General features: G+C 40.5%; 5 protein-coding genes across 5 annotated transcripts; 4 read left to right on the forward strand and 1 right to left on the reverse strand.

The window, feature by feature from the left end:
* Positions 1-543: 543 nt before the first annotated feature.
* PAAG_04949 (hypothetical protein) lies at positions 544-2,328 on the forward strand (the record flags this gene model as incomplete). Its single annotated transcript, XM_002793374.2, has 7 exons — positions 544-561; positions 643-690; positions 829-901; positions 1,115-1,194; positions 1,270-1,584; positions 1,653-2,126; positions 2,209-2,328. The coding sequence occupies 7 exons, from the start codon at positions 544-546 to the stop codon at positions 2,326-2,328; spliced, it is 1,128 nt and encodes a 375-aa protein (XP_002793420.1).
* A 4,543-nt stretch (positions 2,329-6,871) lies between these two features.
* PAAG_11961 (hypothetical protein) lies at positions 6,872-7,175 on the forward strand (the record flags this gene model as incomplete). Its single annotated transcript, XM_015847518.1, has 2 exons — positions 6,872-6,910; positions 7,089-7,175. 2 exons carry the CDS (start codon positions 6,872-6,874, stop codon positions 7,173-7,175), a joined length of 126 nt encoding a protein of 41 aa, XP_015702908.1.
* Positions 7,176-13,909: 6,734 nt separating this feature from the next.
* PAAG_04952 (serine/threonine-protein kinase hal4) lies at positions 13,910-15,580 on the forward strand (the record flags this gene model as incomplete). The annotated part of the gene is made up of 2 exons (XM_002793377.1): positions 13,910-15,361; positions 15,449-15,580. 2 exons carry the CDS (start codon positions 13,910-13,912, stop codon positions 15,578-15,580), a joined length of 1,584 nt encoding a protein of 527 aa, XP_002793423.1.
* Positions 15,581-18,287: 2,707 nt separating this feature from the next.
* Positions 18,288-19,608, forward strand: PAAG_04953 (reduced viability upon starvation protein; the record flags this gene model as incomplete). The annotated part of the gene is made up of 6 exons (XM_015845420.1): positions 18,288-18,300; positions 18,489-18,539; positions 18,655-18,700; positions 18,798-18,871; positions 18,948-19,095; positions 19,155-19,608. 6 exons carry the CDS (start codon positions 18,288-18,290, stop codon positions 19,606-19,608), a joined length of 786 nt encoding a protein of 261 aa, XP_015699646.1.
* A 3,124-nt stretch (positions 19,609-22,732) lies between these two features.
* On the reverse strand, positions 22,733-23,939 carry PAAG_04954 (AT hook motif protein; the record flags this gene model as incomplete). The annotated part of the gene is made up of 3 exons (XM_002793379.2): positions 22,733-23,559; positions 23,688-23,802; positions 23,901-23,939. 3 exons carry the CDS (start codon positions 23,937-23,939, stop codon positions 22,733-22,735), a joined length of 981 nt encoding a protein of 326 aa, XP_002793425.1.
* Between the last annotated feature and the right edge of the window lie 2,898 nt (positions 23,940-26,837).

The raw sequence follows: 26,837 nt of genomic DNA on the forward strand, positions 1-26,837 counted from the left end.
GCATATGAAATTCTTGAACAGCTAATCAGCCCAAATAGTGAAGAGGAATATTCTAAAGGATTTCATATAAGGGGAACTCGCAGCTTTTCTGACCTTAAGGTCGTCTTAAAAGGCTTCGATCGCCAAGACCTACCCCGTGATCTTAGTTTAAACTATGACAAAATAAGGTTCAAACTAAACCCGACATAAGCTAGTGGGATATTCTCTGGTGCTAACCATAATAGGCGATGCCAAGAAGGCAGAATCGACGGAACCCCTCGCCGCCTTCCCCTGATCAGGCGTTCCGTCAACCACCAACTATCTCGAGACCACAACCAACATAAGGGCCAACGTTGACCACCCTATTCATTCCCACTTCTAGCTTGTCAACCTCCCCTATTCTCTTAACTCCAACTACCTAGTTCCTAGATTGTGCCGTCGAAATCTCTCTACAGCTCGTTAGTATTTTCCCCTCGGTCAATTCGATTCTGCCTGACAGTTCCTCTCGACGTATTCCCCCTCACCTGTCAACTGCCCCTCAGTTGACCCCTCCGCAGCCGCAAAATGAAGCTCACATTTAGGGTACGTCTATACACTGGATCAAGATGCAAACATATATATATCTTCGACATTTTGATATGCTGATAAAACTGTTGTTTGTAGGATTTGAAGCAACAAAAGTTCGTGATTGAAGCCGAACCCTCAGAAACAGTATGTTATGCCCTTCATGTGTATACTGCTTAAGAACTACGGAGTATCCAAAAATACATATGCCATATATCGTTCTTTCATTGGCTATTTGCCTTATCATTACGCACTAAGCATTTCTAACACCCCATCGTCCAATAGATTGGCCAGCTTAAGGAGAGGATTTCCCAGGAAAGGGGTTGGGATGTCGCTCTGCAGAAACTCATCTATTCCGGTTCGTCGTTTATCCTCTTATTTCCTTTTTCTATTTCTCTCGTTCCGTAATCGATTCTATCCATCCCCGGAGAAGGAATGGTAGAGGGTTGGTACTTCGATATTATTTTTTCCCCCCAGAGAATGGATAACTCTAGTACGGAAGCGAAGGGGGAGAATTTGAAACCAGCTTTGTTGCATGAGGGCACGGCACTAATAATATTTGTTGTTTCAGGGAAAATTCTACAAGATGAAAATACCATCGAATCATATAATATCGAGGAGAAGGGATTCATAGTCTGCATGGTCACGAAGGTAATTTCCATGCAATTATATAACCCGCTATTTCGGCCCAAGGCACCTTAGTCTGGACTCTAACAACATGTACAGCCAAAGACAACAACCCCAGCTGCCACATCATCCCAAGCTCCTTCGACTCCCGCTCCTGCTGTCGCTTCAACACCTGCCGCACCCGCTCCCGCGTCTAATCCTCAAACCACAGATGCTCCAGCTACAACCTCACCTGCAGCTCCAGCAGCAGCTGGTGGTGCAACTTTTAACGATCCATCAGCCCTTCTAATGGGCCCTCAGGGCGAACAAGTAATTGCACAGATGGAGTCCATGGGTTTTCCGAGAAGTGATATAGATCGAGCCATGAGAGCTGCGTTTTTTAACCCCGACCGAGCTATCGAGTACCTCCTAAATGTAAGCTTAGTCTGTTAACCACTTGTTAAAGAGTCTTTTCAACGGACCAATTTGCTAATTACAAAAAGGGTATCCCCGAAACCAGTCAAGCTGAGCAGCGAGAAGCGGCTCCCGCGACAACGGCACCCAGCGGTCCCGCAGCTCCAGCAGCAACTGGAGGGGATGAGCACGTCAACCTGTTTGAGGCTGCTGCGCAAGCCGGTGCTCCCCAAGGAGGTGGAGCCGGTCGTGGTGCTCGTGCCACAGGACAGGGATTGGCAACTGCCGCTGAAGGACAAGGTGGAAGTCTTGGAAATCTGGACTTTTTGCGGAATAATCCCCATTTCCAGCAGCTGCGACAACTCGTTCAGCAGCAACCGCAGATGCTCGAGCCCATCCTGCAACAGGTTGGTGCAGGGAACCCTCAGCTTGCACAGCTTATTGGACAGAACCAGGACCAGTTCCTTCAGCTGCTCAGTGAGGATATCGAGGATGATGCGCAGCTACCTCCAGGCACGCATCAGATTACTGTCACGGAGGAGGAAAGAGATGCGATTGAAAGAGTATGATCTTTTTATTTGCCATTTACCGGAATACATTCCCTAGCTAGAATCTATTTAGCTAACATTAATCCTCTTTTAATAGCTCTGCCGTCTGGGATTCCCCCGCGATTCGGTCATTCAAGCATATTTCGCATGCGACAAGAACGAGGAATTGGCCGCGAATTTCCTATTCGAACAGCCTGACGAGGGCGACGAGAGTTAATTTGACGTTTCTTTCTTCTGGGTTTTTCCTCACCCTTCACTTTGCTACCACACGCTTTAGCACCCTCCTCTCCCACCTGCTACTTCCCCCTCCTCTGTCTCCTTGAGACCCTTAATTCACCAGTTAGTCAGAACTGAATCCTATCCTGTCCCGTCTATTTTTGCCCCTCGAAAAATAGCACTAGCACTAGCAACTTGTACACAAAATGAGCTTAACCTATGGCCTTTATCCGCTGACTGACTAACTGACTTACTGACTGACTGGTTTGTGATGATTTGATTTCTCCAATTTGACTGATATTAAACGTTATTTAACAATTGTGTTTGTAAACCAACCCGAATCAAGCCGATCTCATTAACCTTTTAACTCGCTTGCTCTCTTATCTCCTCCGTCTTCTTAGTACCATATGAACTCGTTCATATAGAGGACTTTTAACTTAATTACTTATCTCTCTAGTATACTTCTGGTCAGGTTTACCTTACGCACTCTATTTGTGACCATGCGAAACCGTAGCTGAATGCACCCAGGAGCCTCCTAGGAATTAGATAAAAGTGGTGTAGAACAATGCGTTGTACTACTTAAATATCCGTATCTACGAGATCTCCATCCCATATTTCCTACTCCATTCTAAGTTCAAAGAGTTCTACCAGCCCAGAATCTTTCCACGACCGGGTAGATAGATGATAGGTCTAAGTAATCGACCCAGAGACGATAATATGGCAGCCGCAAACACCTCTAGTAGTAAGGTGAATCCATGTATGCAAGAACCTCCAGGGCGGCCAGCTTCCAAATATCTCGTACAGGCGGTCCTCCCTGCTCAATAGATTCATAAACTTGTCATTCTTCGCAGTCGCCCTCGCATTGGAAATCACATGCTGCAAACCCCTCGACATGCTGTTCGTGTGCGAGAACCTAGAGTCTGGCATGGATGAAAAGGATTTTCGCTCAAGTCCTCTTTTGGCATACCTTGTCGTGGCTTAGCGACAATACTTGTGGTGCAGGTGTCGGCAAACCTAGATATATCTGGGTTCGAAAGGATAGGAGAAGTCCGTATGGGAAATGAGCAGATCACGGGTTATTTATTCAGCATTTTTATTGTGGGCTGGCGAATTACTCTGCTGCTTCGCTTGAAATTCTCTTCGTTCCTTTCGCCTTCTTTCTAGGGCCTCCGAAATCCCCATCGTACGTATCTATCTGATCTGTCGTGCATACTTCCATTGGTGAACTTTGTTGGCTGGGGATTTGCAAGCCGACACCGCGAGCTTCGAGGCGGGTTGTTCGTCCTCAAGACGTCGACACAACCACAGCCGGCTTGGAATAAACCCTAGTCTATGCGAATTGAGCAAATCGCATAAAGGTCACTGGATCTACATGCTGTGCCATTCAAACTTCTCTCTAACATCATCCCTCTCATTAGGGTGGATAATGCCGGAGATATACTTGCAAAGGCCGCTCTATGGTTGAAGTATTCATCTGGGCCGACCAAGGATGTGTCAGGCGGCGGGAGAGGTAGTTATATTCTTCTTCACGCCGCATCAATTGTTAAATAGTAACCACTCATGCAGACAGACGACAGACACTCACGAGCGATTTTCAAGAAAGGTTGGCGTTGACCATCTAAAAAAATAGATGGGGTAACGAACCTTACAAATGGAGTTCTGTCAACTTGAATTAGTAAACCGACAACAAATACGCCAATTTTAAGAATGCTTCGCTTCTGGCTCTGATTCCAGCAACCCTGAGGAGATTTCGTTTTTGGGGTAACTGGAACAGACACAAGATGATAAATGGGTTAAAATAATATTAGAATTCCCATTCCCAAGTGCTCGCGAACACTCTATTCAACCATCATATAGTTTGGAGCACCATAAATTTGCTCTGCCGGCATGATGGCATAACTAACAGTTTATGATTGGTTATCAATTACCTGATTTGAAGGCGGTTGTTCGTGACTTGGTTAGTTAACCTTGGAACACTGTAAGAAGCCCCGAAGAAGAGTGAACCAAAGCTGGTAGTTAGGTGTGCTCATTTAATTCAAGTTGACTTCTTCGTTGGGCGAGAGATATCGATTATATGTATGTACATACATATTTTCGCTCAAGTGCTGTAGGTTCAATCAGGGTCTTACGGAGTGCTTCCCCACTTCCTAACATTAGTAATTTGGCCTGAAAGCCGTTGGCTAAAGCTTTGTAGTGCATATAGAGAGAGAGAGAGAGAGAGAGAGAGAGAGTTCTGCGTCTTTACACCTTGGATTCTCGAACGTCTTAGGGGGTGGATGTTTAACAACATGACTATGTAAGGTATTTTGTTTAATTAAGGAGCTTTAATTCTCCGTTTGTGTCATCTCCCCAAAAATAGATAAATTAAAGCAAAAAACCCGCTGGTTTCAGACCACTCTAAAATGAAAGGCACCTAATTAAATTATTTATGAATCATGTTTGGAAAATTAGATTCGGCAATAACCACGTCATATGCCACGCATGGACTAAGCGCCTCATCCTGTCGTGTTGGAACCATGCAGGCTAGGCGGAAGATCGAAATCTTAAACTCAGGGGTGGGAGACAGATGAACTGAACAAAACGGAAAAAAATGGGAAAGCAGAGGTAAGTAGTCCAGCAGCTCGGTTATCTTTTTTTGGATCTATATCAAGTTTAACGACAACGTGGATTTTCCTCCACGGATCTATAACTATCTCAGATGGTTATAGTTAACGAGGAGAATTGGTGAGTTTAGTCTCAGCACGAATTATTTTCTGTCCTTCGGCTATGAGCGATATAGACAATTAGCCCTAATATTCAAGAGAAAACAGTTCCGGCCCGTGGAACGCCCGGTTGAACCACCAATGCAAGCAATGGCCTGCGCGGGAGTTCTGTTGTGTATTGAAAGCCCGGTCGTAAGCGGGTTTTGCCAGAGGATATGTTAGAATCATGTGCATCGGGCCGTATTTTGCAAATTCTTGCAAATTTTCTAGTAGCCCATCCAGAGATCGCTCGAACGGATTTGAAGTGGAACCTTGGGGAAAATAAAATGTGTGCCAAAGAACGAAAAGTATAAAACAAAAGTGGATGAATCTTTTTCTCTTCCACTCTATTATCCTTTTTAAAAGATATTTCCCGGGGAAGAGGAATCAAATGTTCCCGGGCTGGAATGCATCATGGTATGTAACCTGCAAGCCCGCTAGTTACCGTCCTCGAGAAGACAAGGAACGAAATAAAGGGGGGAAAACCCATAGCGAATCAATTGAGCACACAGCTTCTCCCTTTCTGCTGATCGCTGCTTTTCATTTCATCTTTACCTTTGCCAGTGCTCTGGTTTGAATTTCCCGCTCGTTTGCAGTTTGGTAACTTGTACGGAGGCTATACTTTGCACTCTTCTGTTGCGCAAATAAACGTAAATGGAGGATTGTTACAAATAGACAGCCCAATAGGTATTGGTTTCCCCAAGAGGTTACAACTAAATTATCCGTTCAGGAATTGTCTGGCGTCATTGGTTTAGCCTGAAAACCTTAGCTGTTTAGACATGAAGCGATGATTATTTGCGCCATTCGTTTCTTACTTCCGTTGTGTGGCTGTGGCAGAATTCAAGAAAGAGGGGTTGAGGCTTTTAGCATTTCTTACGTGGCGCTTGTAATCTATACATGCTCATACGACCTGAGCTGTATCGTAGTTTTGTCATTTACGGCGTGATACGCGTATTTGAGGGGAGTATGCTGTCATGCTGTCCAGAGTTGAGTGAGATAGGAGGGGATAACATGGAGATAGAAATGAATGAGTCTACGAATTGATGAATTGGCTCTTTAATTCTTTCTAATTCTGAGTGTCAACATCTACACTACGTTCAGCTGCTTAATTGGCTTTCATTCTCGACTCTCAGGGCTAAATAAATAAGAGTGATGTTTAGGTCGCATGTTTGAACTGAATCGCCCGGAAACAGAGGGAGATGATGTGTCTCATGCTATTTTTGGATACATCTGATATTTTTTCCCTTTCTTTTGAGTTGAGACTGTTTCTGCAGATGAAGCTTGACGGGCAGAAGATTTTAACTTATATGCAGGTCTCAGTAAATGACACAACATCAATGACGTAAAAAACATGGGTGTTGAAAGGAAGATGAGATGGAAGCGGTCTGGAATTCCTTTATATCTCTCCTGAAACGGATGTTTGACCTTAACTGAAGGAGAAGTTGAATCTCTGTTGCATCTTCTCACCGGGCCAATGCGGACATGTTCAACGGGAGAGATGACCTCTCTCTGTATGGGAAGGGGGTGTTCGATATCACCGGGCCAAAAGAGATGTTCTATCGAATCATCTTTATCCCCCCCGAAGAGAAACGTACAACACTTCAGAGGCACTCTTGAGGCATTGAGAAACGTACCGTACAAAGACGAAAAGAAAACGAGAAGAAGAAACACCCAGTCCGAAACCACAGCACGCCACACGGCATTAGTCCATGCCTGATGCTGCTGTGACCCCTTTCTTATCTCGCAAAAGCTGTCAAGTTACGCAAAAAAAAAAAAAAAAAAAAAAACCCACCTAACTACCTTATGGCAAATACTGCGAAATCAGTTTCGCAATCGCCCCGGGTATCGCGAGGGGAACACAAAGAGACAATCTAGCCCGCTCGATTTAGGTGGGGGGAATTTGTGAAACGCGCACACTCATTGCAATGTGATTTCGGCAAAAAGCCTCTGTCGGGCAGGTCCCCATGTTTGTCTGTTTAAGAAAGGGATAAAGTGTGAGCGGCTATCGCACATTTTCCAGTTGCGCGGGGATGCCGGCCATACGAGGAAGGAATCGGAAGTTGGTGAACTACATAAGAAGAATGACGCAATGACGCTGGAATTTTAGTTTAGCCATTGACATACTCTCATCTCGTACACGGAGTACAACATATGAGAAAACGAAATCATATCATGATTAAATGTCCACTGCCTGAGGCCTCAAATTTGAGTCTTCAAGCTTAGGGTTCCATTCTCGTGGGTGGCTGCAAGGTCATTATCTTCGCAATCAGTCGCATGTGTTCATGCAACACCGTGTCCTTGCTGCAAACGTAGAAAGATGTTTTCCTTGTCATATCTTGCGTCGTGTGTTCCGTATTCCTTAATTTTGTTCCTGCATGTCAACTGGATTGTTGGGGTGCCGATTTTCAGCCATGTTTTTTTCTTTTCTTTTTCTTTTTCTTTTTTTCCTCTGATGTTTCAATTTTGGAAAGAAACAGAGAGACGTTCGTGCAAATACAAGCAAAGTATCGGGGTTCTGCAGATAGAAATTTCTTACTCTTCGTGATCTCCTCGCCGGTAAGAGTGTAATAATACAGTCCGTGCTTTAATATATATAGAGAGGATAGAAGACTAGAACATTATTACATCTTCTATTCCCCAACATAAATCAAACAGGTTTGATAGGGCTTAGAGCGGCTGAGAATGAAATCCATCAGATAAGAAGACAGCCCCATGAGATAAGGGAATTTTGGGCCACGTTAGGCCCCAGGTGACAATTAACTAACCTATCAGTTAGCGTATTGAGCTTGCGATTATCTTGTTGCGCGATGGCATCTCACCCCGAGAAACTCCACTCCCCTTTCTTCCCCTCCATTTCGGTTGATTTGATGTTCCAGAAGCAATTCGACAACAATCTTTGAAGATTTACAACATCAATTGCAAGGTATGCTGCGAGACACGACATTGCTGCTTGTTAAATGCTTTAAAAAGCAGGTAGGTTATGGCGAAGTCGGCAATCTTGGTAAAGGTTCTTGACAGCACATATAACTAGTCATTGAAGCGACTCCAGATCTTTCCTCTCCCTAATTTTCCACTTTTTGTGAACCTAGGAACGCTAATCTTCTTCACTGAGTTTCAAATGCTTTCCGGTTTTTAACTATCCATGCCATCTCCGATCGATATCTTAACTGCGTATTATAATAATATCAAGCAACAAGGATAGAATCGTCAGACATGTGGACAACCAACTTTGTTGACATCATATTGTCGGACCTTTCCATCACGTGACTATTTTCCGCCATAGAGTCGTTCTCGTCGCAAATTTGCAATCGATCAAGCTTGCCATTCAGTCAGGTTATGAGACCTGTTTTGCGTCCAATTGCGGTCAATTCAGGAGTTATCTTGCCGAAATCTGCGTCTGCTTGCTTCATTTGATCTCTCTATCATCTTATTTGAAATAAAAGTTCTACACTTTCTACTTGGCGGAGTCCTTGACGCGTTCCTGAACCAGTAGACGACACGCGAAAAAGATAGAATTTTATAGAATAATCTGGCTTACAAGCCACCCTGAGAAAATGCACATTTTTGACGATATCCTCCTCTAGAATAGAGAAGTCCTTCTAAAAGCACCCTTATTTATAATTTTAATCTCTTGATCATTCAACCTAATACCAATAATGGCTGATTCAGTGAAATCACCACTTATTACATTTCAGAATCTCATATATGAGAAAATTTAATTGAATCAGTTATCTCAAATCAATTCTCTACCTTTTATGTGCCTTTTTTTTAAATTTTTTAAACACTTAACTGTTCAGAATATATTGAAATTTCATATCTCAATTTATATATAATTTTAACAACTGTTAATTTTTTTTAATTGCATCTACTATTTAATACTTGAGCTGAGAAGAGATTGATAATGATAACTTTAGTCTTTACTCTTTTAATAGAATAGAGCTAAACTGATAAATAATAGAGAAAAATATAAAGCTTTGAAATTAGAGCTTCAGTGAATTTTTTAAATAATTTAAATAATTTAAATTACAAATAATTATAATAATATTATTATTAATTATTTTATAATTTATAATATAATTTAAAATTTTAAAATTAATTATAATTTTTAATTTAATTTTTAATTTTAATAATTATATTAATAAAATAAAATATTATAATTAATACTAAATTAAAAAAAAATAAATAATCAATAATTATATATATTTATATTTAAATTTTTAAGTTTTTTAATTAAAGTTAATTTTTTAGAAAATAATATAACTTATATTATTTATTTTTTATTATATATAATTAACAAAAATTATTTTATATTAAAAATTTAACTTCATAAAAAATATTTAAAATATTTTTATTTAAAAATTTAAAATTTAATATTTATTATAAAATTATAATTATCTCTTTAAATTATAAAAAGTTAAATTTTAAAATTATTTTTAATTATATATTAAATAAAAATATTAAATAAAATTTATTTTTATTTATATTTTTTTTAAAAAATATATAATATATTTATATAATATATTCAAATACTTTATCAAATTAATAATTATAAAATTTTAATTTTTATTAATAAATTTTTTAACTTTAAATAAGATATAAGATAAAGTTATTATTATAGTTATAAAATATTAAATTTTATATTAATATCTATTACTATATATAATAATTATAAAAATTTAAATTCAAAGTTAATTACTTTATATAAGATATAATTTAAATTACTATTTTTAATTTATAATATTTATTCGATAAAACTATCAAAATTATTTAAAAAAATAATATTTAAATTTATAAATAATATAATATAGTATTTTTAATAGTTAATTTTTATAAATTATAATAATTTTATTAATTATTATCTAATTAATTTTTTAATAATTAATTATATATTTTTAAAAATATTATTTTTAAAAAAAATTTATATATATTATTATTAATTAAATTATAATAATTATTTTTAAATAATTAATATAATTTTATTATTAAAAATAATATTTTATTAAAATATTTATTATTTTTAAAATTAATTAATAATTAAATTTTTAATTTTTATAACTTAAAATATATTTAAAATTATAAAATATTTTATTATTAATAATAATTTTAATATTATTAATTAAAGTTATAAAAATATTAAATACTATAAATTTATTTTTAATTAAGAAGTTTTAATTTTTATTAACTTTTATTATAATTTATAAAAATTAAAATTTATTAATTTATTAATATTTTAAAATTTTTTATTAATATAAGTTTTATAAAAATAAAAGTAATATTTTATATTTATTTAAAAAAGATTAATTGTTTAAATTAAATTAAAATTTAAAAGTTTATTAAATATATTTTTTATTTAATTATTATCTATAATTAATAAGTATTTAATAAAAAAAAATTAATAATATAGATTAAATTATTTAATATAATATTTATTAAATAATTTATAATAACTATCAATAAAAAATATTTATTTTTTTAAAATATATAATTATTATATTATTAAATATTTTACTATAAAAAATATATTTATATATTAATCTATAAATTAATATAAAAACTTTATAATTTTAAAAAATATTTTTATAGTAAAAAAATCTTTTAAACTTTATAAATAATTTTTATAATATTAAGTTTTTTATTTATCATATATATAAAATTAATATTACTATCTATATAAATAATACTTATTTTTATAGATTTAATATTGAAAATTTAAACTAAGTAAAATTTAAAATTACTACTTATTATAAAATAAAAATATAATAAATTTTAATCAATATTTAAATATTAGTATATATTTTAATATTAATATTTTTAATAAATTTTTTAAATATTTTAACTTTTATTTAATTTTAAAAAATTAAAAATTTTTAAATATATTATATATTATATTTATAATAATTTTAATATAAAATTTATAATTTATATTAATATTGATTAAATAGATAAAGTTTTAAATTTTTATTTTATTATTAATTATATTATTTATATAATTAATAATTTTATCATCTGAAGAAGATTATAAACAGATTAATATTTATAGATTTTTTATAAAATTAAATATATTTTATTTTCAAAAACTATTCATAAAATAAATTATTTTTAAGAGCTTAATGCTAGTGTTGAATTTCTATTATTTTAATTTGATGAGTTAAACACTGCTGAGAAGTGTATTTTACTTTTAGTTAACATTTTATATTAATTATTTATGCTGATAACAAGTCTGCAATAAAGCTCTTCTCTAATGAAGCTGTATCACATTATTTCAAACATGGGAGGGTTCACTTTCATTCTCCGAGATCTTATTCGCAAAAATGAAATTGTTTTACACTACATATCATTTGCAGATAATGTGGCAGATAATCTTATCAAGTCATTGAGAGTCACTAAGTTTGCACATTGAAAGAAGATCATAAAGTTGAGAAAATGAGTGCTTCTTTTAATGCTCTCCCCCTTTTTAACTGGTTTTTTCACCTTTTCCCAGTTGATTCCGTACCTGTACTTGGCAGTAGGCCTATTGTTGTATATAATATTGAGTACTCCTACTATGGTGGGTGGGGTGTCCGACCCTTCCGTCGCATGACCTATTTTCCACCGTATATATTGTCGTTTTCGTAGTTAGCGACCTTTGCAATCGATCAAGCCTGCCATTCTGTCACATATGCCACGATACTAGGCTTGGAAGGAATGTTTCCTCCACTTATACAGCGGCAAAAGGGCCATGGCCAATTCAAAGCCAAGAGTCGACAGAGTGAATAATAATGAAGCGAGTCTCCTAGCGCGGCGGGAGGAGAGAAGACTCACTATTTAGTAATTTTCCGATAAAAAAGTCAGATGTTGAATTCAAATTTCGCAAAATGAGGTGCATAAAAAGCCACGGAAGGTTTAAAGTTAAAAGCCAATGTAATGGTGAAAGCCATGCATGTGAGAGTGGTTACAGGATTATTTCCCATATCGAACAGCGGTGAGGAAGAAGATGGGATGAAACGGAACTCAGCATGTTTTAGTGGGCGCAGGACAGAAAGCGGGCTGATCACGGATCGGGTACGACTGTTACAGACGTTTATTTTCCATTCATTAACGATTATTGAGGAAATCCCAGGTGTCAAAAGATATCAAATTTTGGGCCATACGATGAGTACTTTTTCAGGGCCCTTAAAAAACGCACAATTATTTTCTAATTTCTGACTGACATGTGTGGTGAAGTATGAACTCAGCACACTCTATTTTCTTTTCTTTTCTCTACTTTTTCTCGGAATAAGCGTTGACTGCTATGTGGCCTAAGCTTTGAAGCGGGGGGCAAAGAAACGTAAATAAAATGGGGAAAAACCTTAGCCGTACCCGAGGATAACTGCATCATAGGATACCCTCATCGGATAGCTTGACGCCTGTAGAGAGTTGGGACTCGAGAGATTGTTTGGATGGATTTGTTGATTGGTTGTTTGGATGGCATGCAGCAGCACGATTTTCAATTTGATACGAGCTATTTCATCTCATCAATACGGAACCGCTTACAGACATACAGATGTAAGTATGTAAGTATGTACGGAGGTACTGTTCAAACATACATTAATTAGTTAGTGGGGATGACGGCATAGGTTTAGCTAAACTTACCAAGCTTCAGCTTTGCGCATTTTTAAACCATCAAAGCAAACTTGATGGAATCAGTGATTAATACATAGGAGATGATGATACCATACCATACCATACTGTATAATACTGCCATACGTGGCGCATACCGGAATGTCCTGCCCAATGAAGGGCCGCTCCCAAACCCAGCCACTTTGAGTGGCTGCTCAGGGTCCCAAAATTCCCACCGGGCGCCACACTGTAACTACGGGAGCAGATATTACGCAGTATCAGTATCGGAATCTATAAGACGTATCTACATACGAATAATCCGACCAAACTGCCAGCTAGTTAAATGAACTGGTGCAAGAAGCTTCATCCAATATGGGCCATGTCCATCCTGGACCGTTGCAGGAAAGCGCCAGCATTATTGTTACGGAGTTTATTATTTATTGATTATTATTATGATTATTAGATTATTATATCTGGGAGGTAACAGAAGGTTTAGCAGTGGCAGTAAGCAGGAATACATCAGGGAGGAGGAGTAGGTTTAAATCTCAACACTCTGGATAGTTAATTAGTGGAAATAGTTTTTGCTTAGTTCGCATACGGCGTATATTATTTCTAGCCTCGCCTCCCAGAAAACTTTGCCTTGTGTCTCTTCTTCTCTCCTCTCCTCTCCTCTCCTCCTTGTTTTCTTCTTTTCTCTTTTAACTTCTTTTTTTTCTTCCGTTGCCAGCTGGAGAGTCTTGACGAGTCTTGGCGGATTCTCATCAGTCTCCAGTCTAAGTCTTCTATTTTGTCGTCGCGACCTTAATACTCACCGTTTCTGGGCTTCGTCCCATCTCTTTTCCCCGCTTCTTTTTTCCACCCTTCTCTTCATAGAAATATACGCACACTCTATATATATATTCATATCCACCGCTGCTCGTTTTGCAAATATACCGAGATCCTTCGCCGTATCCTCTTTGTCTAGTCCTTGCGGTTGTGAATTGACCCTTGGGTGGCGCTGCTGCTTTCGACCAACGGCCAGAAAAGCAGAGCAAAGCCTGCTTTTTTTTACCTCCCCTCCTGACCGCTTTGTCATCCCCCCGTGTCAAGTTAACCATTTTAACCGCAACGCCTCTCCTTAAATACCTACCACCTCTTTTCTACCACACTCTAAGTGCCACGGCTATAAATCTATCCTGCTGGTATTGTCACCTGCAGCTTTCCCCCCATCTCCTGGAGTCAAGTCACATCTGACTCCTTCATCCGCTTTCCCTCTCAAAATCTATGCACATGAATCCATCCGTTCCACTATCGACACCATCGACAACCTCCACAGCATCGCAGAATTCACATGGCCCGGATGGCGACCAGATAACAAAGGCCCAGGAGAATACCCACCTCCCTGCTGCTTACCCAAAGGCTCAGCAGGGAGGGAGGGAGTCTCCTCCTAATCCTGCTAAACCAGTCAAATCCAAAATGACAAACCCTTTCTCCCGCATGTTCCAGTCCGGCAAAGTGTCTCACAAAGATGTCGATGTCGGGAAAGATGCAGTTGCTCCGAATCGCGCAAGTAACGTTAATCATACTGGAGTACACCCACCATCTCCTACCGCCGTCGCCACCGTTCCAAGTGAATATCCCACTGCAGGTTCCATTACCCAGTCCTCGTCGAAGCAATCGGACAAAAAAGTGGATGGGGATGCTAAGAAACACAAAGATGCCTGCTCCACTCACAAACGATTTGAAGTCGTCGAGGGTGGATCTCATATGCATCACCTAAAGAGCGCCAAGCGCCAGGAGAAACTCTCAGACATGCTACGAGATATCCTAGGCGGCGGGAAAAAGAAGGAAGAACAAGTTGAAGACCAGCATCTATCACTGATGTCAACGTGGGTTGACCAGCTGAAAAGCGAACGCGAGAAGCTAGCAGCAACTCCAGCAGCAGGAACAACAACAGACACCAAAAAGGGCGGTCCCAACGCTGCCGCGTCCCTCGTCGACAAGTACGGCAAATGCCAGGAGATCGTGGGCCGCGGTGCCTTTGGAATCGTCCGGATCTCCCATAAGGTCGATCCGCGAGACTCGAAGACCGAACAGCTCTATGCCGTCAAGGAATTCCGCCGCAGACCACAGGAGACCGCAAAACGGTATCAGAAGCGCCTCACGTCCGAATTCTGTATTTCTTCCTCCCTCCGACACCCGAATATCATCCACACGCTAGACCTCATGCAGGACTCTAAGGGCGACTACTGCGAAGTCATGGAATACTGCGCTGGCGGCGACCTGTACACACTCGTGCTGGCAGCGGGCAAACTCGAAGTCGGCGAGGCAGATTGCTACTTCAAGCAACTCATGCGTGGCGTCGAGTACATGCACGAAATGGGCGTGGCACACCGCGACCTGAAACCCGAGAATTTACTCTTGACCACACACGGTGCGTTGAAGATTACGGACTTTGGCAATGGCGAGTGTTTCCGTATGGCCTGGGAGAAGGAGGCGCACATGACGGCTGGACTGTGTGGGTCGGCACCATATATTGCGCCAGAGGAGTACGTGGATAAGGAGTTTGATCCGCGCGCGGTGGATGTGTGGGCTACCGGTGTTATTTATATGGCTATGAGGACTGGGAGGCACTTGTGGCGTGTCGCGCAGAGGGAGGAGGATGAGTTTTATGACCGGTATTTGGAGGGGAGGAAGGATGAGGATGGGTATGCGCCTATTGAGACGCTGCATCGGGTATGTCTTTGATCACCACTTATTCCTTATTTCCCAAGACGTTATTGTTGACTAGTTTTTTTTCTTTCTTTTCTTCTTGTCTTGCAGGCACGCTGTCGAAATGTGATCTACTCAATACTCGATCCAAATCCCACCCGCCGCATAACGGCGTCTCAGGTCTTGAAATCTGAATGGGTTCGTGAGATACGAATATGCAAGGCGGGAGAGGAGGGATTTTAAAATTGACGACCCTTAATGTCTAGTGACACAAAAAGCGAGGAATATTAACGATCCCCCCCCCCACATCTTCTCTCTTCTGATTTTGAATTGAGATTACGAATATGGCCCTTCTCATCACAAATACAAACGCACAAGCACATAGATATGGTTCACCCTCGTTTCTCAGGACTGCTTCATCCTCCTCCATTCAACGCCAACATCCCTCCGGGGACGTTTCTAGCAAAACGTATACCTCCCTTGAAAGAAGAAGGAAATCTCTCTCAAAAAGAACTCCCCAAGAAAGCATCATGACATGGATGAATTGTTAATTAAATTCTTCATATTATACACGCATCTCTCTTCCCTTTTTATTATTTTTTTATTATTAAAACCTTGCTTTTTTAAAACTCTCATAGAACGGAGAGGTCTACTGCTTGCTTTCCCCCTTTTTTCTCTACGTTCCTTTTACATATTTCATTCACTTTTTCATTTCCTTGATTTCACTATACACTGTAATGCTTATAATTTGTTTGTTGATGATGTTATATTTTTACGCATTATGCTTAGGGTTTTTGGCTTGTTATATGTATATGTTTTGTTTATACATTTTGGTCAACTCATTTCTACCCTCTTCTGTAATGAATAATGTCAGTCAACTTCTTTGCATTGTTATGCTATGCAAATGAAATGAATAGAGTTTTTTTTTTTTTTTTTGTTGAACATTGTGATAATGAAGTAATATTCATTTTCTGATACATCTCCTGGCGGCTTTTCTCTTTTTCTCTCTTCTTCTCCCTTCTTTCTTCAAGTTTTTCAGATGGTGATTCTCCACCACCACTCTACATAATTATACTATAACCGCATATTTCTTGTTCCTGTTGCCCTCTCTTGTACATTTCTGTTTTTATGTTTGTTTGTCATTCGCTTTGTGATCGGGACAGATGGCGAGGCTGCTAAATAAGCAGGCATGTATCTTGCACACCTTTTTCTCCCTTTGTCCCCCCTCTCTCCTTGCTACAAACACCACTTACACCACTTACTACCCCCTAATTCAAAACTTTAGTTACCTTGGCTAAGCTTATCGTCCCCCTATACGATATTCGATCTCACGGGCCACCATTGGTTCTCCAGGGGTGTGTATATGGGTCACGAGAGGAAGAGAGTCATACCGTTTTGTCAACTTTTGAGAAGATTCCTGGTGATTGAATGATGAAATATTACGAGTTTTCAACTTTGTTTTGGATGTTAATTTACTGCTGTCAGTTCTCTGAGACGCTGTCTTCTTTTTCTGTTACATGGTATGCCTTATTTTTTTTTTTTTCCAGAGACCAACGGTACAGGACATACATTGGGCTTCCTACATTAAAAGCCCTTCTTTCCTCTTGTTGTACATTCCCTTCATCTCTTCTCTCACTTTCTTCCATCTAATTGTAAATAAACCACTACCTTTCTCACAACTCCACCTCTCCAAATATCCATCATCTATTTTAGCATGCGAATTGATATCCGTAAGGATATAAGGATACTTTTTAATTTTGCAGGGTTCAAAGCCGGAGTGAAGCGGAGAGAGGCGAACTTCAAGATCGTTGAAGCATGTTTTATATCCTTCAAAATTTTACTCCGCACACAAGTTGGTTAATATACCTCCCTGACTTACTATAGCTCAGCCTAAGTTATGTTTACGATTACACAGATGAATACCAACAGGCATACATAACAGCTCTGCCACCGTTTTCATCGTCGGCCTATGACGCAGTAAGCGCTGATATTTCTTCGGGATTGGGTATATCTGCTAGTATTAAAGGAGCTAGCTTAACTTTATACGCCCTGTCACGTGCCGAACACGTGCGCGGGGCGTGCAGGGGCTGGTGCACGCCACAACACCTTCAGATGAGCCACACAGATGACTAAGCTGCCACCAATCATGTCAAACCGACCAAATACGGAAAAGGTATTTTTTTTCCCGTTCCGTAACTAACTTGGCCCACAACTCGTTATGTGATGATTCATCACCGCATCATCACCAACATTTGGAATTTCAATTCGCGGCCCACCTTCACCACTTATCACCACAAGCAACCATCCTTCCATAACGATTCTTCAAAAATTCAATCCCTCTCACTCAATAGAAAAAAATACCAACTCAAACCATCGCTCTTTTCAAAGCCCCCCTGTCCTTCACTAGGCTCTGCAACCATTGCCAACCGCAGATTCCCATACCATTCTTCTGGCACCCCACACCCCCCACCCCCAAAAACCAGATTTCCCCCTCGAAAATTACGTTTTTGAAATCCCCCCAATCTCTCTCCAACCATCTAGGAATAGACCTCTTTTCTCTATCTCTGCTTCCTTCGTCATCTAGGGCGCAAGTAAAATCCCGCACAAACCATCGGCCGTCGTAACGTTCAGGCGTCTATCAGAGCCTAACCATTCACCGTTATCCACTTCGCCATTGACGGAATCCCCGCGACAATACGCTGTCAATTCCCACCGACTTCCTTGATATCTCCCTTCTTGTCTGCCGACGACTCAGTCTGTGTAGAGCGCGATCAAAACAGAAAATCCCAGTCTGAGGCCTAATTTAAACATTATATCCGTATATCCGTATATCCTTTCTTCTAGCGCGGTATCAAAGTCTCCGGTTCCCCTGCGCCTGATATTTCGTTTAAATTTTTGGGGGTTTTATTAGAAACAAGCAAATTGAATTGGTTGTGACGCTGTTATCACCATGTCTTGGGCTGGTATGTGCTTTTTGACATTCTTTGTTTCTGTTGCTGGAGTTACAGTTATGTGTGATTGTGAAGTGGGAGGTGAGGCGTAAGATATAGCATATATCATGAGCATGACATTTGAGGATAGTCATTGAACATGATATGAGAGGTCTGATTGAGGTAATTGCTAATTGAATTGGGAATTATGCATTTAATAGGATTTAAAAAAAATGTCAATCGGGCGACGACGCAGGTTATGATGAAGACGGGTGAGTTTTCTCCTCTTTTCCCCCTTCTGCTTAGGATTTCAATTAAGCTGGTTTTTTTGTCCCTTTCAATTTGAAGTTATTGTTTTTGTATACTTACAGTTTGTGATGCGTGCAGGGCATGTGGAGAGGACGAGTGATCGAGACTACGAGGTTGAAGAGAGGTATGGACGATTTCTTGCAAGTGGAATTAGATACGAACATGCTACGAATGTGCTTAAAGTATTTGTTTGGCTGATATGCGCATTGCCTTTGGTATAGACGCTATCGAACTATGGAAGCAGCGGCGAATAGGCTACAAAAGGAGGCGAAGGGTTATTTGGATTCGTTGCGAGGTTTGTATTCAATGCCTTTCCCCACTTCACACCTAATGAGTTGGATTATTAGTCGTATGCTAATAGAGGAGAATAGCGATGATGGCATCTCAAATGCGCATTGCTGAGACAATAGATGCATTTTACGGCGATGCGGGCGCCAAAGATGGGGTCAGTCGGAGCTACAAGCAGGCTGTCGAAGACCTTGACGCAGAAACAATTAAGGCGCTTGATGGGCCATACAGGTACGGAATGTTTTTTTAATCCACATCAGCCACAAGACCTAACCTCTTCACAACCGCAGAACCACCGTTCTGGAACCCATATCCCGGTTCTGCGCCTACTTCCCCGACATAAACGAATGTATCAAGAAGCGCAACCACAAACTCCTCGACTACGACGCCATGCGCGCTAAAGTCAAGAAGCTCGTCGAGAAGCCCGACAAGGACCCGACCAAGCTGCCCCGCGCCGAGAAGGAGGCCGAAATGGCGAAGCAGGCCTACGAGCAGCTGAATGACCAGCTCTTCAACGAGTTGCCGCAGCTCATTGACCTCCGTGTTCCATACCTGGATCCGTCGTTTGAGGCCCTTGTCAAGATCCAGTTACGGTTCTGCGCGGAGGCGTACTCGCGTATGGCGCAGGTGCAGCAGTATTTGGATTCGGATACGAGAGAGCAGTATGCACAGGGCCGGTTGGATGATCGGGTCGAGCAGGTGTTGCAGGAGATTAGGGATTTGAGCATTGCGGGGACGGTTTGAGATTCTTTTTGAACTTGGGTTTTTTATTTTGTTTTACATATTTGGTGTGTATTTATTCTTTTCCCTTCTTGTTCTTCTCGGATTATGCAATATTGCTTTTGGTCGTTGTTGGTATCAAGGTATTTGGAGGAGTCGTAAAGGCCTATTATAGCACGCATACAGGAAAGTATTGTGGTATTTTGGCTTCTTTCTATTTCCCCTCCTGGTCCTTTACTTTTGATCACGATTTCGTTTCTCGGGGTTCTGGAATCAGATCAGTTGCTCTTTGAAATGCCTGCCAATACATTACCTTTCACCACCTTCCGTTGTCTTCTATTACATCTATTCTTACGGGTTCTACGCCGTCCAAACTTTCTCAGATACCCTTTCTTGTGGCTTTACATACATACATCCTAGATTGTCGTGCGATTTGCGCACGGAGTGGCCGTGTCTCCGCCGAATCACCTCAACCGATATTACTATTTACATGGGATTTTCTAGGGACTTTTGCCTATTACGTACCGGAAAGTGCCAAGGGTAAGATGTGAAAGAACCAAAGCGGGTGAAATACAGCATCGCTCTGCAAAACATTGGAACTGACACTACAGAATTCGTTACCCTTAAAGAGAAATAGTCTCCAAGACATGAGACAGCAAATCAAACAGAAAATCCAAATCAAGAAAACAAAGTTGTTCATTTGCTATGATCTTCGCGTCCCCGGGATAACTAATTCTATTCGATCCAAAGCCTTATTGTCCTTTCCGTGCTCTTGCTGCACGGTATATCGGTGCTTCTGCTCTCCTCGGCGTGCATGCTGCAAACACCTTGCCAAGAGACGCCGTAAGGGAGAGCCCACTTAACCAGCTGAATAGAAGGACTGCAGCCAACTTTCAATCTTTTTTAATCAGCGTTTGATTGGTCAAGTATGAATCATAATTATCATTGTCATAATATTAAGGTTGAGGTCGAAGGTTACCAAGAGTTGGTCCTGTATATTTGAGAAGAATTATATCTCCTTTCTAACTGCGCAAATCCATAGACGTTTCCTTTAGGGTCTTGAGAAAGTATGCGAAATGGCCATGGAAGATTCGTATTTTTCCTGAGCGCAAGGGTCTCCGATGCACTTCTTTGCTGTGCTTCCAAAAATGCATATTCCCCAACTTGACTCGGGAACTTTGTTAAGACCCGACATAGTTACAAATTTGTAATTTATGTAATGATTTGAAGTCACGATGTAAGTATGGTATTATGGAATGCAACTTCGTATATATTTATTTTTGTACGCATTTCAAACATTCCCCAAGCGCTCATTTAGCAATATGATTCGTTCTGCAAAGGATAATACTGAGGTATTAGGATCATCATTATTGCAGAACTCGTTAACACATTTCTTCAGATGAGAAGCACAAGTGTTGAAAGCAGTTAAATACCCTGGTAGTTATCTTAAAAAACGCAATTAACTGAAAGATTGAAATGTTCCATGCTGTGGCTCTCTGCATATCTTATTCAATAGACACCACATTCGCCCTTCGGAAAGTGCATATATATGGGGGATATTATGTTCTGCTTACGGAGTACGTGCCTCGAGGAATATGCAACCCCGCATATTGATTTTTGCGGAAACTATTCGGAAGAAATCAACAAAAGGATATCCTATCATTATATCTGTGTGACAGTTATCAATCTCATTTACAATTTAATTCTTTTGTTATTTGTTTGTAAATAGAAGCTGCATATTTTAAAAAAGTGTGCAACTATGCAGGTACACTTCAATAGACTCTTATGCAGCTAACTGAGTGGATCTTAGACATCGCGGATATTTTCTAGTCGTGAGGAACAAAGTTTAAAATATAATGGTATTTAAACCATCAAGCAAAAATGGGTAAAGATGTAGAACTATTTATAGCTATATTAGGTTGATAATTAATTTCTTTTATAGGGTATCAAGCATCCAAAATTGCATATCTTAAAATTGGGTAGTATTATACATACATACATTACATATGTAAACAAGGAAGTCATAAGGAAAACTGTTTGATAAAAGTGAAAGTTGGGTCTGGTAAATAAAGAAAGCCACTAATTAGCACATGTGAAAGTGAAAACGAAAAGGCTAATTCAGACAGTTGTATACATCAGTAATACTGTGTGACAGAAGCCTGCGAACAATATACACACACACATGCTGAAGAAAACATGATTGAATATAATGAAAAAGTAAAAATGTAAGCATAATATGCACTACTACGGCGTATGGAAATACTCTGCGGGGAAACACCGGATCAAGAAGAAATGTGAGAGGTTTTTGGTAAAACTTCAAAAGTGAAACGAAAGCGAAACAAGACAAGGGGAAAGAAAAAAAAAAAATACATTGATAATCGTAAAATATGTCAGTAATATCATGTATCCATACATATCATTAGAAGCGAAGCAGTTCACAGGAAACAAAGTCGGTAATGTAGATGAAGAAAACGAAAAATTATCCAGATAATAAAAGAGGGCGGTAAGGAGGTAAGTAGTTAGAAGAAAACCAAGATGATAGAAAATAGGAGAGACCAAGTCATTGCAAATATAGGAATGAGAAAACAAAAGTTATGATGCTATCTATTTGGCCCCCATGGCGTTGACGATAATTGGTAGGTGGTGGTGTGTACGGATTTGGCTTTCTTTTCGCGGATTTCGAGTTTACACTTTCGTCCCGCTCTTTGTTAGGATGGAAACAATGGGAATGTTGTTCGCATGCCAATACCGGCACCCCACAACACCAAAACAATTAACTCAACAGGGGTTGGGTGGGACTCGATGAAATTGGGAGAGATATATGGATATAAAGTTGAACTTCATCACGTAAGCCGCCAGTACTCCGTAGACCGCATTAAGCAAAAGCTAATGAAGGTCTTGGAAAAAACCCACTCCTCGTCATTGATTTTCAACACAAAGGAATAAGGCGTAGTATAATATTAGTCATTGAGCTGAACATATACGAGAAGGGTCCACCTGCTCCGTCACTTCGTTATGTTTCTCGTATGCTGGGGCGCTTCTATCAGTCGCAATTGCGACACTTGTTGAAGATCGTTTGGATTATTTGGAATTTCCTAGTTCCAAAATGGTTGTTGCATACATCCTGTAGTGAATATACTTTCGTATATCAAGCTGTCTTCTCTCTTCCAGCTCCAGAGGTAGCTGGTGTAGATTCTCCTCCATTATTTTCACCGGGTGTCTTGCTCAATATAAGCGGTGTCTGAGGCCTAGGACTAGCAGGTATGGGACTTGATTGGTTTATGCCTCTGAACGAAAGCGGTAATGACATTGGAGGAGGCGCGATTTGATTATCTAGGATTGTACGCGGTGTTGATTCCTCAGGGCCCGAATTCAGTGCTCCTCCTACAGCAGCTCCCGTGCTCGATTCAGCTGGCGGTCGCGGAGCTCGATGGACTCTTATATCCTGTGTTTGAGAACCCAGCGCATCTGGATGTTGCATATGGCCCCCATAACCCGATGCTTCGGGAACTTGCTGCCTTATTGAAGGTAGAACTGAAGCCTGAGATTCTGTTCCTCCTGGCGCTAGTGGTGCTGGGTGGATTCCAGGCCTTGGTAAATCTTTTCTCAAGGAGGGGTATGTTTCCCCTCGAGCTTGTGCTGCCATGCTCCGTCGCTGCATTTCGGCTTTACTTGGCCGCCCTCGTTTTCGTGGTGGTTCATTAAATAAACTGCTATCAACACTGGGAGATAATTGTTGCTGTGTCCGAATATCAGTGCCGGAGTAACGCCCAGGAGCGGCGGGCTTTGGCTGAATTGCACGATGGCCCGGTGGCTGTTTATCGAGTGGGACAGGGGGGGGAGGACGTTTTCTTTCCCCTGGAGACATTTGAGGCGGAGCGGTTGGGCCATGGAGGCTGTGTCGGTGTTGAGCAAGGTGACCATACTCTTGGGCCATCTGATGAAATGCATCTTGACATGTTTTCATGGAACGCCCTAAAAATACCGATGTCAGTTGTGGTGGTGGCGCTAGTTTTCGCATGAGGAATTAAATACAACTGCTGTGGTGGGGTGCTTGCTTGCAAGTGCAAAATTTGTCGACTGCGCTTGATGGACACTCGTACCTGGAGGGAGTGGAATTTCAGCGAAGGCAGGGCTGACCTGATGTTCCGCGATCATGTTATAAAGGAAACCTGGCGGGATTCTAGCCTTTTTGATGATCTCTGTGAGGAGATAAGTCTAAAGGATCAACCATCAGCTGATTTTGCGCCATGTCTTGACCGGATCAAAAATATATCCAAACCAGGTTAGATGTAAAAAGATAATATGAGCCGTACCTTCTCCTCCTCGGTCCATATATCGAGTGGATTCGACATATCCAGTGCGTCATGAATTGGGAGAACGGCCAGAAGAACACCACACTCTCGTCCCCAGGTTTAGTTTTTTTGACCTCGGCTTATTTACTTTGGTTTGGTCCAAAAAAGATATTTGGATGAATAGAATGATTGGTGTAGAATCGACGTCAGGGAAACGGGCATTAGTCTATGGGGTGTTCTCCAGCAGGGGGGCCAACAGGACCGCAGGAAGCGAACAAAAAGGCATACAAGAATACCAAAAGTAAAAAAATGGCCTCCCTAGAGATAATTGGACGACTAGCCCAGGTCTCTAAATGGAGATGTATGCGCAGGACTTGGGCCCGAAACGAACGACGGAGTGAACGTTAGGTCGCGCGTATTCACGCGCAACAAGAATCAAAACGAATGACGATATCGTAAAATAAACGACGGGAAGAGCGCTCAATTGAGGATTAGAGATCGCTGCAGTCAATGTAATCGTGATCGTGAAGAGAATTGGCTAAAATATTTCATGAACATGAACGGACATCCACGGCACTGAGTGAGAAAGGATTCGCAGTGTTACGACGAGGTCGATACGGAATACGGAAGGATATATGCTGGCCGTTGAGAAAGAATATCAAGTCATCAAGGTACAGAATAAAGGGATTTAACGAGAGTTTAAACAACTAGTTTCGCCTGGTCGGGGAGGAGAGGGGGAGGGGGGATTGTGTCAGGTCTTTCTTTAAATGTCACTGGCCGGATAAAAAGTGTCAAAAGAGAGACTGGAAATGAAGCATTGGGAAAAGGGGAGGGGAACGGAAAAGACAAAGAGGAGGGGACGAGAAAGGGGGGGAATGGGAAAAGAGAAGAGAAAGAAATGGAGAAAAGAGAAAGAGAGAGGGGGGGGAGGAGAGGAGGGAGAAAAAAAGGGGGGTTGAAAGAAGTAGAAGAAGAATTGAAGCTGGGGATAGAAGAAGAAATGGAAGAAGTTTAAATGAGGAGAACGATGCAACAACGAACAGCAAAAGACAGGTACAGGTAACGTGAGCAAAACTGCAAAACAGCGAAACAGCAAAACACAAGCACCAGCTGGAAAAAAGATTTGTAATTTATGGCAATAATACAATACAGCCAACAACGGATTGTATGGTACGGTATATACAGGACATACACACAAAATATCACGATTCCATATCCTCCAGCAATAACCACTTCCTGCAGGGATGAAGTAGATTAATGATGCATGAGAGGGATGACTCCCTCTTAACTGTTTTCCGTTTTTCTTTTAATTGAAAACAAAACTCATATCAAAATAAACACAAAAGCTAAACAAAAGCAGAAGCAGAAAACAAAATGGAACGCAGGCACAGTAAGAAGTTGGAGAAGCAACCTTACCTCTCTTGAGAATTGATAGCAGACCAGACCACCCCGCCGCCCAGCCGACTGGTTCGATTTATATATAATAATATATCCTATTGACAAGGGAGGATGTGGTGTGTTCTTTGGACCAAACAGTCATGCAAAAGTCATCAACGTAGCCAGTGGTAAGGCCTTATGCGAAATAAGTCAAGTAGTCTAAATCGCGATTGGCAACCAAGAAAGGGAGGGAACCGCCTGATATTTAAGCCCCATCAGATTTTTTTTATTTTTTTTTTTTCCCACGCCGCTGCAGGAAGGCATGCAGGGTTGGTGGGTTGCGTCTCTTTTTTGTCCGTCAGTCGGGATTATGAGAGCCTTCGTTGTTGTACGTACATATCCACCTTTTTGCAGGGAATAGAGAAGAAAGAAACTAGACAAAAATAAAAGATGGAAATAGAAGAAGGGCATGGCAAAGGAGGAATTGCCGGAGAGAGCTTGCAGAAAATCAAAATATTAAAACATTTTGCTACTACTAGTGGCATGTCCACCCCTCCGCACCCTCCCAGCTTTGTTGATTTGTTACCTTTTTAGTCTTGATATCGCATTTATCACTTGGCGCGACACAGGAAAGCAAGATAATAAAGCCTGGATGTGGCTGGCAGAGTATTCCTCGGTATGTAGTATCATGTCTGTCAGCATGATGAATCTCCTTGATGAACGAAAATAACAACAAAAGAGCCCTGAATATGGAATCCGAAAAAAGAGTGTGTTTTGGACTCATGGCCATCAAATGTTTGAATAATTGGTGTTTATTTTCCTTTGTGAAATTATTCTATGTCAGAATCGCTAAACATTCTCTAAGCGAGGTTCTTGTAGCTCAGACTGCTCATTTTTGTATCACTTTATTAGACAGCAGCGTGTTTCAAATAATGCTGTTGAGAACTATGGAAGGCACCGGCCTGTGGCACGAGTGGATATGCCTGCTGTACCCCCGCTGTCTATAGAACGTGTTGTTTCTGTAAAACCGCCAACGAATCAAAATGGCGGGAAAGGAGCAAAATCTGCTTCTTTTTCTTCATTTTTCGACGCGGCTGGGACCAGTAGGAGGGAGTTTTAACAGACAATAATGGCACCGGAGGAGAATACATCGAGCGATTCGAGCCTGGTTCGAGGCTCCAAGACTTGAACTAAAAAAAGGCTCGTCATCGTAGCCACTGAACTGGGGACTAGGGACCCTGAATCAGGAAACCAAGAGAGCCAACAAGTCGATGAATTCTCGCATTACTAGCATCTGGCAAAAGAAAAAGGAAACATCCCTGCTTGATTCGCTGGCATTCTTTATAAATGATTTACTGGACTTTGGAAAGTAGTAGGACTCTAAAAAATACACACATATTGCAGAATGGAAGCGCTTCGATTTGGTCCAGAAATCCCTGGATCGTGGGTCAGTTTGGTAGACATCCTGACCCTGACGCTTCTGCGAAGATTCGGACTGCTGCCCAGGAGACGGAACCATGAATGTAAGATCAGATCCACATGATTTTTGTTTTGTTTTGATGAAGCAGACAGGCTCAGTCA

The sequence above is a fragment of the Paracoccidioides lutzii genome, assembly GCF_000150705.2.
Source record: "Paracoccidioides lutzii Pb01 unplaced genomic scaffold supercont2.12, whole genome shotgun sequence".
NCBI classification, from domain to species: Eukaryota; Fungi; Ascomycota; class Eurotiomycetes; order Onygenales; family Ajellomycetaceae; genus Paracoccidioides; species Paracoccidioides lutzii.